The 11,739-nt window shown below is 32.6% G+C and overlaps 2 protein-coding genes across 3 annotated transcripts; both read right to left on the bottom strand.

Moving 5' to 3' along the window:
* Positions 1-483: 483 nt before the first annotated feature.
* Positions 484-5,988, bottom strand: LOC105646182 (binding protein). Of its 2 annotated transcripts, none has more exons than XM_012231988.4 (13): positions 5,709-5,988; positions 5,451-5,620; positions 5,168-5,364; positions 4,425-4,633; positions 4,206-4,308; positions 3,847-4,010; positions 3,031-3,169; positions 2,470-2,646; positions 2,250-2,386; positions 1,593-1,922; positions 1,369-1,508; positions 1,181-1,278; positions 484-1,082 (listed from the first exon to the last, which is right to left on the bottom strand). In XM_012231988.4, exons 1-13 carry the CDS (start codon positions 5,870-5,872, stop codon positions 615-617), a joined length of 2,496 nt encoding a protein of 831 aa, XP_012087378.1. In that variant the 5' UTR covers positions 5,873-5,988; the 3' UTR covers positions 484-614. The 2 variants fall into 2 exon arrangements, with proteins under 2 accessions (XP_012087378.1, XP_012087379.1); XM_012231989.4 differs by having other exon boundaries at positions 5,168-5,361.
* Positions 5,989-8,616: 2,628 nt separating this feature from the next.
* On the bottom strand, positions 8,617-10,182 carry LOC105646181 (filamentous hemagglutinin transporter). Its single transcript, XM_012231987.4, has 2 exons — positions 9,898-10,182; positions 8,617-9,297 (listed from the first exon to the last, which is right to left on the bottom strand). Exons 1-2 carry the CDS (start codon positions 10,120-10,122, stop codon positions 8,767-8,769), a joined length of 756 nt encoding a protein of 251 aa, XP_012087377.1. The 5' UTR covers positions 10,123-10,182; the 3' UTR covers positions 8,617-8,766.
* Positions 10,183-11,739: the final 1,557 nt, after the last annotated feature.

Below are 11,739 nucleotides of genomic sequence, written 5' to 3'. Positions count from 1 at the left end.
GTACTGTCCATTTCATTTTCCTTACTTATAATTTATTCATCATCGTAAGTACGTATGTTTTTTCTAATCTTTATTTTGAGAAACAAGGAATTTTTGCTCTGGTTTTGAAGGGTTTTTCTTTTTTTCTTAATCTTAATTGGTTGCTATCATGTGAAATGGCGATATGCATCACATGGCGTTGAGGTTTAATGATTGAGAGAGATCTCAATCTCATGTCACGCAAGGCTAGGAGTTCGGAGATCTTCTCTACAGCAGAAGAATTAATGACAGCTTCTTTTAATTAATTACCTTGTTTCAAATGAAACACATGCTATCTACAAGTGATTCACATGGCCAATTTGCGATTGGCTCAGTTTCCTTGTCAATGTCGTATGAACTTGGCTTCTGCCTCTTTAACCTTACTCTCTCTTTTTCTTGGGTCAAAGATTTCAAGACTTGGCATTTTAATTTTTAATTCTTTTCTGTAAAAAGGGAAAAAACAAGTTATAAAATCATATAAAGAATCTTATAAAATTAATCTTAAAACTTACTACAGAACTCGCCAACAAAATGAAATTAATTTTTTCTACATTATAGAAAAATAATAGTTTCTACATTAATTTTCTTGATACCAATCAAGCCTTCTTGCTCTTTTTCTTCTGCTTCTTGTATTCATCATATAATTGCAGGGCTAATGTGGTGCGATTTAATTCACCTCTTAATCTTTCACTTTCCTTGAAATTGCGAAGGGTCATGAAATGATCAGAAAGTTTCTCTCTCAACTCATTTTCGTCAACTGAACTCGTATCTAGAGTTCTTTCCACACTACCCGCGTTAGACGATCCCTTCTTTCTCTTGTTATTTGATTTTCTAATGTCGAATTTCGGGTTGAGTAACTCCCGTTCAAGTGACAAGTCTGCAAAAGCTTGTTGAGGAGACACTGAGGAAAGAAATACTTGATTATGAGCACTACTCATGCTTGAAATGCTTGAAGCCATCGTTGAAACAGCTGGATGGTAATACTTTGAGAGAAGATTGAGTTCCCATAGGACCGACGCTAGGGCGCCACTTAAATTAGGGTCTGAGGCATATGGCTCATATTTCTGCATCGCAATCAAACATACAAAGAGAGATTTAAACGGTAAAAAGACAAAAAAGTAAATGCTCCAAATTTATGAGAACGAATTAAAAGAAAGCTTACTGCAATAGAACCAGAAACTGAGCCACCCCCTGCATCATTTTCCAATAGATTCCGGCATTTCACATTCTTCTGAAGAAGATACTTCAAAGTTACCAAAGCTGCAAAGAATATGCAAACAATAAAGTTAAACAAACATAAAACACAGTATTTTATTGAAAGCTAGAAAGTGACCGGTACTTATCGCACACCTGCCATTGATTCAGCCGATCCAAAGCAAAGAGAGAATGTGGCCAACCGTTTTACAAATGCAGCAGCCTTTTGCATATCATGCTGTCTGTCTTCACATAACATAATCTTCAAAGCTTCTGCCAGTCTTTCACCCTGATCTCTGCAAAAATATATAATAAATGGAATCATAATTCTAGACTTAAGGAGCATCTCCAGCAAAATATGTAGCAAGAAGAGTACAAACCTTCCAGGCCTGTACTCAAGTATAAGATTGTACAACAGCACGAAAAAGCCCTGTAAATCGACATTCAGCGCATCTAAATTGATCCTCATCACTTTAAAGGCAACAATGCAGCACTGAAGACGTTCAGATACACTCAAGTACTTGGCACATTTTTCTGAGGAACTGTTAGAGTTGCTACCACCACCAGCAAGCTTTTTCAGATAATTCATGAGATCTCCAATGTAATCAAGATCAATTAGATGAGAGAACTTTCCTAATCCGTTCAGACAAGGGGCAAGCAGTGGATGGGCTCCAGGAGCACTGGCAACTAAATTATCCACCGCTTCATTACTGGAACAATAAAATAAAAGATGGATTTGGAATTGATAAGAAAACAAACTAGTCTTTTGTATGAAGTTCCACCAAAAATAACAGGAGAAAGAAAATCACTTCTGCCAGTCAGACACCTATGCAGTTCAATCTATTGTTAGTAATGAATAAACTATGCCAAATTCTATGCGAGAAATCCTGATTGCTCTAAATCAAAGCTGTATTTATGTCATACAATGAGCTCCAGCAAGAGAGTTGCATAAATTCCATTTCTTTGTCTCACAAAACCATGCCATACCCCAACATCTAAGTTACTCTTAAAAGCTACTGTGTAATCTTGAAATAAACCTGGATGCGGTTGACTGCATGGCATGCTTCAAGATGCGAAAATATGTCTCAAAGACAGCAGAAAGTGTCTCAGATTGCATCCTTCTCTGCTCCAAAACGTCTGGGACAAAAGCAGCAGCCTTATAATCAGCAGCAACCTGTTTAAAGCAAATATCATGACCACTATAAGCACAAAACAAATAATTTCAAGTCGTCAATATTATCAGTGAACATCAAATACCTCCTCCCTCATTTTTGACATCATCTCTTTTCTACTTCTTTTTCTATCATTTTGTTGCAATTGACTTGGCTCCTCAATATTCCCTCTCTTTTTGCTTTTCTTGTTTTTAGCTTTATTTTCCTTCTGTTGTTCCTCAGCCTTTCCAAGATCTTCATCAAAGGTCAATGACAAGAACACCTGATAGGTTATAAACAAATGAATAGAGGAGAGGGATAAAAGATCCAAAAGAAAAACAAAAGGAGCTTAGAAGACAATGCTTTTATGGCAAAACTACTTCTCAAACTATTAAATGTCTCAACTACTTTGTAGAGGAGGGAAATTGTCATCTATAGATACTCAACATGTATCTAAAAATTGAACAGTACTTAATAGTGAATACACCATCTCTTTTCCAATAACAAATCAGTTTTCCAAAATCCACTTCTATGACAAATCGGAGTCATCCAAACCTACACATATTAATTGTATTTATTCATCAAGCTTAGGTTAAAAATAAAGAATGCCGGGTCATTATGGGATAAGGCATCATTTGAAAACAGACAAGAAGTAATCATTTTATACCTCAACAGAATCAGGATGCAGTTGACAATTATGAGCTTTAACAAGATCAGCTATCAACCGCACAGCTTCCACAGTAGCTTGACCTCCATGCTTCCCCTCATTAGTGAAGAGTGACTTCATAGTGGCACAACAGAGTTTCCTGTCAAAAAGCAGCCGGCACATAATTTGACCAAGCCACAGGAAGATCCAGAATGTATTAAAACTAGCTACATTGTTTCACAGTGTGAGTGCAACATCCTTGGAGCAACACTAAGTGGCTAATTCATTAAAAAGAGTCAAAAGAAATAGAATCTTCGCTACGCCCCCTTTTCCTTTTGCACTCCCAAATAAGTTAAACTGTCACTCATCCGCTACGAAAGATAGCTATGAAAACAATAAATGACAGAAAGAAAATTCAACTGCTAAGCAGTTTCCTAAATAAAAAATATACACACATCAACTTTATTATAAGCTGATAAGTTTTTACAACATAAAAATGCTTTGGGCTTTTCCTGTTCCAAACATTTAGCAGATGCCAGTGAAATAAGAAGTATTGGTAAAAAGAATGACGATACAACCTACGCATATTAAATGCTTGCCAAGGTTTTTTTTTTTAATTTTTTTGACAACTTACCTGACATAGATATAATGATTTGCTACAGGAGTTGACAGGTAGAATCAGGAAAAATAATCATACTAGATTACTAATTAAGCTTTCTCTTCTTATAATATTTTCACATGCTTAAAAATATCCGCAGCTTAGAGCCCCCGTATCCCCCAAAATAGTATAAACAACTCCGAAAATTAACATCAAAATGAAGAGAACTATAGCAAAACCTTATGACATCATCTGGGGAGCCTATGTTTTTGACCACAGCACCTAACAAGTTCTCACGAAAGTTGAAGTGGGGAACCGCTTCAAGTAAAATACAAAAGCAGCGAACAGCTACATGCTGAAACTTAGACTGCTTCTCTAACGCCATCAGCTTCAACAAAAATGCCTGTCAATGTTATACCAAATGAATAACTAATTAAATCAAAATCAATTTCAGCAACCTTAGAGTGGAAAGATTGTTAAGAAAACATTAGGACATTCAAAACCAAAATCAAGAGTTCAGATAATCAAGTAAATTATTGGAAATCATCTATCAGAAAGTTTGCAAGTGTTCTTCATAAAAAGGAAAACCAAGTTAAACCTTGTATACAGACAGAAGTGTTGACTCATAGTAACGCATCTTCTTAACTTCCTTGGAAACTTTCATTTCTAGCTCTTTTTCAGTTGGAAGCCTAATCCGGTAGCTGTCAACGAATTTTAAAGAAATAGAAGATGTTACATTTTTTTATGCAGGCACAAGAGAGAGCGAGAGAGCGAACATGATTAGTAGAGCATAATAAAACAAATGCAGGGACCTTACCCTGGAATAATGTCTTTAAAAACAGCCAACAAGGATAACAATCCAAGTTTAACAACAGTATGGTCATCATCTTTACAGAATTGAAACATCTCTTTCAGAGATTTTATGTTGGACTCTGGATCTGCCAGCAATCCAATTCCTAGCTCAGCAAGCTTACGCTTCTTGCTTTCAAACGCTTCTTCAGCTGTGAGATCTTCTTTCACCTCAGCCTAAAAAAAAAAAAATCCAACATTCTTTAATGAGATTCACAGAATATAAGCATCAGAGACTCTGATGTATGTCATAAGCAGGAAAAAAAAAAAACTTATTGAACAAAATTAACAAAATTGAGGGGAATAATATGATCAGACAGATGCATTTTACTTAATCAAAATAATTCTATTGGTTTATAGTTTGGGACTACAGATTTGTTGAAAGAAGTACCTGCGAGGCATTAAAATAAGTAGAAAAAAAAGCTATGCAAACTTGTTATTAAATGAAGGGAGTGAAAACATTTAGATATTAACACAATGGAGGCGCCCTAACAATATAATCGAGCTTGTTACGTCTACAGCAGCCGTAAAAACTAGCAAGTAAACATTGCAAGTAAAATCAATCCAACTTTCATAATTACTACACATCTACATATAAAGCATTTGCATTTGAAAAATAAAAATCATGGATTCAGAAACAGAGTGGACTTTGCACTAATGTAATTAAACAAGAGTCAAAGAATGCATAGAAAGTCATGTCAGAAAAAGTACCAGCGCAGCTGCTTGTGGAGTTTCTTGCACTTCCTCAGTTTTCTCCACTTCCTTCCCTTGTTTCTTCGCCTCTTTCTTGGCCTTTTTGAGCTTTGCCCTCCTTTCAGCTTTTGTCGACCTGAATATACCTTTATCATCACCGGAATCATCTTTTTCATCGTCTCCATCTTTGTCAGCATCCGTTGCTTTGGATGCTGCTATACAAAAAAATGGACAGCCATTCACAGTCAAAATATTAAGATAAAAAACGAGATCAAAGCAGAGGAAATGATAGAACAATTACACGTCCGATAGTAAAGTTTTCCATCTAAAGTCTTCACAGGAAGAGCATCAACGGGATCAACTTCAAGCCGCTTTTCCTCCTCTTGTTGCTTCTGTAACTTCCGTACCAGCCGCTTCTCATATGCGGCTTCTATATCATCTTTTTCCAAATCAGCTATGCGAGTAACATGCCTAGTGACGTAGAAAATGTATAATCAATTAACAATAATCAATAAATTATCAATCCAGAGAGAAAAAGAGAGTTAAGAGGGAGTCGTGCCTAGTGATGGAATCGGTGTCCAAGCGAGAAACGAAGCCAGCATAATCGCGATTTTCATTGACAAATTGCAAGTCATCGTCAGATACCTCGATTTCCTCCTCGGCTATCTCCGGTGGTAATTCGGGTGGCAACACTATCTTTTGCTTTTGCCTTTTCTTCCCCATTTCTTTAAACTCTTCCTATTCAGCAACGAAAAATTTTCCGACAACGGAATGCATCCCACACTGGCAAGAGCTAGGGCTTATGGGGTTTTAGACCGTTTAGTTGGTTATATCACGGTAGAGATCTTTCGGCGATTAGGTTTCCTAACATAGGCTTTTTCGGCCTTATACAGCATTAGATTCTTCGGCCCATAATTCGTTAGAGCCCAGTTTTGTTTATTGGACATATTTTTACATGTAGGCCCAAGTTTTTAAAAGGACTTTTTCATCTTTAATAAAAGGAAGGAGCGGCGATTTTGCAATGACGGCGTCGTCGTTTAAGAGACCAAGTGGCCGGCTTTAAGCTATAGCTACCTTAAGCATCTTAATTTTCAAGTACGTCATAAATGTTTGAAGTTTGTTTAGTTGAACGAACCCTAATGATGATGATGACTCTTGCGTTGAAATTTTGAGTATTTTTTATAATTTTTTTTCTCAATATACAGTTAAAAATACCCTCTCTCGTTTAAATCAAAATATTACGTGTGTAATTGTACGGTTTGTGGGTATAACATGAAAAATAAAATAAAAATAAAACAACAATTGGGCATTATATATCATATGTTTTTCAGAGAAAATAATGCTAAAAAAAAGTGGGTTCCTAATTAATAATAATAATAATTAATGGACCCAATGGTACTTTATTATGGTGCTCTTGGTCTTTATAGTCAAAGGACAGGTCCTAACTAAAGGCATGTAGATGTAGCCCACATATTAGTTATGAGTTCAATTGAAGTCTACTAATTAATTCATAACCTAAGCTATGGCCTCATCAATTAATTTCCTGGTGCAGAGGATCTTTCAACCTTTGTAAAAAAAAAAAAAATTTAATTAATTAATTAATTAACATCATACATGCATATATATACATATATGTTCTTCTTTACGTTTCACTATCAGTACCATAAATACTAACAGGTTTAAACAGTTGAACAAATTTTAAAGCTGACAGAGACAAATCCAAACACTCTCAACAAAAATAACCGTATCCCGTTTAATCAAACTAGATTTAATTAATTTTTTTACAATTTATAAAAAATGAAAATTTATCATTAATTTAATAAATATTATTTGAAAGAACATGTATTATTAAATTAATAAATAGTAATCATTGTTTTGCTTTGAAATGGATAAATGCATAAGGTTGTTAATTAGTCTTAATTGCATTACTAAAGTAGTAGTATTAATCTTTAATTTGAAATTATGGTTTAAATTACAATATATGCTATGCATGTGGAATATAGGTAAAACGTTAATGAATGTATTCAATACGAAGAACAAAAATTTTGTGCTCATATTTTAAAACGTTGGTTACAATGTCACACCAATTGCTCTAATAAAATTAAAGAAAAAAAAAATAATAATTATGAAGTTTTCTATTTCACGTTAAATATTGATAGTAGGTAAGCAACTTTAAAGACAAACATAATTCGCATTTAATGTAGGTTAGGTATACAAATGAATTGATATTTAATTGTTCAATTTATAGCTCTATATAACAAAAATAGCAGTAATGAATATATATATATATATAAAAGTTTAGGTAAATGCTCTTTTCAGTTCATTAAATTAAAGAACTGAGTTTTATATATTTCATCATTCAAATCTATCAAAAGTGCTCACATTGATGGCTTACAAGTCCTATTTGGCGTGTGTTAAGTGTTTTTTCATTATAGGTATAAAGTCACTTTTGGGGCACAGTAGATGAATCGGTCAAAAGCAAGTTATATCTAACTTGAATATATTGCATGATTATGAAAATAAATTTTGAATTAAAGTACGTAATTAGAATTTAGGAAGTAAATAATAAATAAACAAAAATTTAATTTTTTTTTTCCCACATAAAGAATGTCATGTAATGTAATGAATTAATTGCTTGCAAAATTAGGGGTAAAAGATAAATAATAAATCAAAGAAAGAATAGATATTTCACACAAGGAGGCAGAGGATGCCAAAAGAAGAAATAGTAATTAAAAAATAGTTGAGAAAATAAGCATTAAACAAATAAAGGAAGGTAGGTGGGAAACTTTAAGATGGATGATATAATAAAATTATGACATTTATTGGAAGTTAGGTATATATTAATGAATTGGTATAGTAAATGACTAAATGGGCCTTAATTAGGAAATTGATCCAGTGACAATAAAAGCTCAACAGTCATCATTTGACGAACTGTAGGTGAATGCAGTTTTCAAACATTTATAGGACAACTTATTTCTATATCATCTGAGCTACCAAACCAAAGAGTCAGTAAGTGGAGAGATCGACACAAACTACAACTTGTAAAGATGCCTAAATTGTTCACCACTTTTAAGTGCATGGATACATGTCTCAATCTACTTTTTCAGCTCATGTCTTTCCTTTAATGGCCTCCTCGCTCATTTTTAAACTCTAGTCCTTATAATATTTATTTTCATAAATTTCTTTAAAATTCACTTTCAATTACAGTTTTAAATGTCTAGCTATTTTAATTATATTTAATTGTTAAAAATTGAGTTACGTTATGTTATCCAACACTTTAAAAAGCCTAAATAAAATTTTGGTATGTACTCGTTTTTTTTTTTTGTTGAAGTATATAAGTTTGAAAGCTTTAGTCAAAACTTTGAATTGAAAACTCTGTTTTCAATGAACCATTAAGCCCCTCCAGAAAAATTAGAAATAAAATTCAATTAGACATTCTCTCTGCATCAACAGAATAAGATAGAATATGGGAATTCAAAAGTTAAAAAAATAAAATAAAAAACCATAATTTTCTTTTTCCAATTTTTTCTCTTCTTTTGACCTACACTTCTATTTCTCTGAGCCTCTAAATTCCATCTATCATTTACAAAATCACAAATATCAAATCTTGATCAATCTCAAATTGAAATATTGAGATCGATTCGAGGCTTCTTTGCCATTGGCAACGGAACAACAGTACTGCACCTAGGACATTTCGGATTATTTTTCATTATCAATACATATGATAAGCAACCTGGACAACCTGCAGCCACTGGTGAAGATGTAAGTTTTTCTTCATCTTCATCATCTGGAAGATCTTTCATGGAAGAAGATGATGAAGAATATGATGGTGATAACCGGGATTTCCACAGCGTTGTTGATCGTTTCCTAATTGGTTCTTTCTCTGCTCTTTCAAGTGCTGATTTTACTTTATCGAGTGTGTGCACACTCAAATATTTGCCTGATGATGTTGATGATGATGGTGATGAGACTAACTTCAATTCTAAGTTACTCTCATCAAAAAGATTAAGGGTGATCTTCGAAGGCGATGGCGGGAAATTCAAATCTTGAAGCTTTGACACTGTTTGATTGGTAATCTTGTGTCTTTGATCGGAGGACGACGAAGGTGAATTTGAAGAATTGCATCTTTGTAAATAAACCTTTCCAGACTGCAACCATCATCAACAAAAGTAAATAAATAACTATAACAAATTAAATGATTGATCAAGTTATCAGTAACTGAAGGGGATAAATAGACTTCTAGGGTTTTTAGAAGCAATAATTAATGAAAGATAAGGAATGATAGGTGTCATTACTAGTTTCAGAGCATTGAAGAATGGTATTAAATGAATAGGAAATAGCAATTTCCTTGACTGCAAATTTTTAAACTTTTTTTAATAAAATATCTCAGGAAATTAAATTAGAGACTGTTTGCCTGCTGGAACAGAATTGCAATTAACATGTGAAGAATTCAAAATGGTACTTTGCTTGTACCTACCTATCACTAATTGAATAACAATCAATTGATCTGAACCTTCCATTTCACTTACTCCAGTTTCTCAGAGGACAAACAGAGGATTAGGCAGATAATTGTATAAGTAACTAATTAATTAATTCACACAGATTCAAGGAGAGAAATCTCAACGGAAAAGGAAATAATTTCAATCTTCAGAAAAAAAAAAAAAAAAGATTCTGGACTTTCTATATATTCCAATGGCAAAAAAGAAAATATGAAAACAACACAGAACCATATAAGAAAACAAAAATACCTTCAAATCCAGACGCTTTTCCCAGCCAGTAGGCACTTGCAAATCGAGGTCCAATTCTTGAGAATCATCCTTAATTGTAGAAGCATAACCATCAACACCGCTACCACCAAGCAAGTCTCGGGTAATCAAAGCCGTGGATTTTCCACCAACAGATTCATTAGCAACCGTCCGATCATCCTTGTATCCACTCAAAGCCCTAAACAGAGTACTCACATCAGCAGCCATAGCAGACGAAGGAGAGAGGGGAGAGGTTCGTTTTCTTTGGTTTTGTTTGTATTAAAGTATAGACGCGTGTATATATACAAACGAGGGAGACGGTACGTTATAGAAAATAGAAAAATAAAATTAATAGAGATTTGTTAGCATTAATTAATAAATAAATAATTAATACGAAATTTGAAATTTGTTTGAATGAAGCATTTATGATGGAGTTAATTAAAATTATTTATGGTATGCGGATGAAGTTGGGGTGGGGGAGGAGAATTCAAGAAAGGAAGCACCCAAGTAAATGGTAGCATTTAATGCTTGGATAAAATCAATCCCAGTCGACATTTTTGGCTCCTTAATTAATTTTCATTTTTGAAATATCTACCGGTCCAATTTTAAACAATTTCCATAGGTATCACATTTAGGAAATATCATGTTCTCGAATACTTATCACTTATATAAATTTAATAAATAATAAATTATTTTTTTCATTTTTACTCTTTGTACGTCACTAATAACAATTGATGAAAAATTAATTTTGGTATTTAGATATTATTAGTTAAGGGTAATATAATCAAATCATTCAATAATTTATATAAATTGAATGAGTTTATTTAGAGATATGAAATATTAAATGTAATAAATATTTTGGAAGGGAAGAACAATTTAATATGAATCTTTTATTTTTATGAATATTAAAATAAAGGTATATTAGGAAAAAATAAAGTAAAAATTATTTATAAGTCATACTAAGATATAAATTATAAGACGAGTAGAGTAATATTTGGCAAGTACAAACCACCCTCCTATTTTTTAATTGGCAAGATAATTACAATCTCGTCTTATTTTAATTGTCATTTAAGGCAATTGTATAAAAATATTAAGGAACTTTTTTTTTTAATATGAAATTTTAAGATTTAATTAATCATTATAAAGTGGGAGTTGAAATGGATAAATTAGTACTCCTTTGCTTCCAAAAAAATAAATTTATTTATATTTTCACATAAATTAAGAACTAATAATTATTAAATTAGGAACAAATAATTAATTTCTTAATTTTATACCAACTATGGATGGATTTAGAAAGAAAATAGAAAGTGACAGAAACGTAAATTGCGCAAAAATAATGTAATTACGTGAAGGAAGGTGTAAGCATTTAAGAGATACCACGAAGATTTTAATGCAACATTAAATAGTTAAGATGATGTGTTGATGACGATGCCCTGTGCCTGACCCTCAGCTTCTAAAAATTCCTTTAAACGCAGTATTTTCGGCGTTTAATATTTCACATTAATGCCTTTTTTTTTTTTTTTTTTTTTAATTTTAAATTTTAAAAACAAGTTGTGTACTTTTGATTTCTTGGGCAATGGCCATAGGGTGGTGTGAAGTATTTAAAGATATGAGACTATACAAGTTTTAATTAGATGCAACCATTTAATGTCATTTAAAACGCTAAGGGTCAAAGTCAATTACTCTAAACCATCGCCCTCATCTTTTTTTTTTTTTTTTTTTTTTTTTTAACTTTAACATTTTCTTCTCTTTTTTTATAATTAAATTGTTGGATTGCTTATTCTCTTTCTATTTATTAAGAAATTATGTTTTTAAGATTTTTTATTTTTATGAATGGGTAAAATT

Source organism: Jatropha curcas, chromosome 10 (genome assembly GCF_041381405.1).
Source record: "Jatropha curcas cultivar XTBG-Jc1 chromosome 10, XTBG_Jcur_1.0, whole genome shotgun sequence".
Classification (NCBI taxonomy): domain Eukaryota; kingdom Viridiplantae; phylum Streptophyta; class Magnoliopsida; order Malpighiales; family Euphorbiaceae; genus Jatropha; species Jatropha curcas.
Note: the sequence above shows the minus strand (reverse complement) of the source record. Positions and strands in the feature narration are given on the sequence as shown.

What these genes read in the sequence shown, in the direction of transcription:
- LOC105646182 (XM_012231988.4), bottom strand. Translation starts at nt 5,872, where the DNA reads ATGGGGAAGAAAAGGCAAAAGCAAAAGATAGTGTTGCCACCCGAATTA. An exon ending in GACACCGATTCCATCACTAG is followed by an intron (nt 5,621 to 5,708) that starts GCACGACTCCCT and finishes CTACGTCACTAG; the next exon opens with GCATGTTACTCGCATAGCTG. An exon ending in TGTCAAAAATGAGGGAGGAG is followed by an intron (nt 2,387 to 2,469) that starts GTATTTGATGTT and finishes TGCTTTAAACAG; the next exon opens with GTTGCTGCTGATTATAAGGC.
- LOC105646181 (XM_012231987.4), bottom strand. Translation starts at nt 10,122, where the DNA reads ATGGCTGCTGATGTGAGTACTCTGTTTAGGGCTTTGAGTGGATACAAG. An exon ending in AAAAGCGTCTGGATTTGAAG is followed by an intron (nt 9,298 to 9,897) that starts GTATTTTTGTTT and finishes TGATGGTTGCAG; the next exon opens with TCTGGAAAGGTTTATTTACA.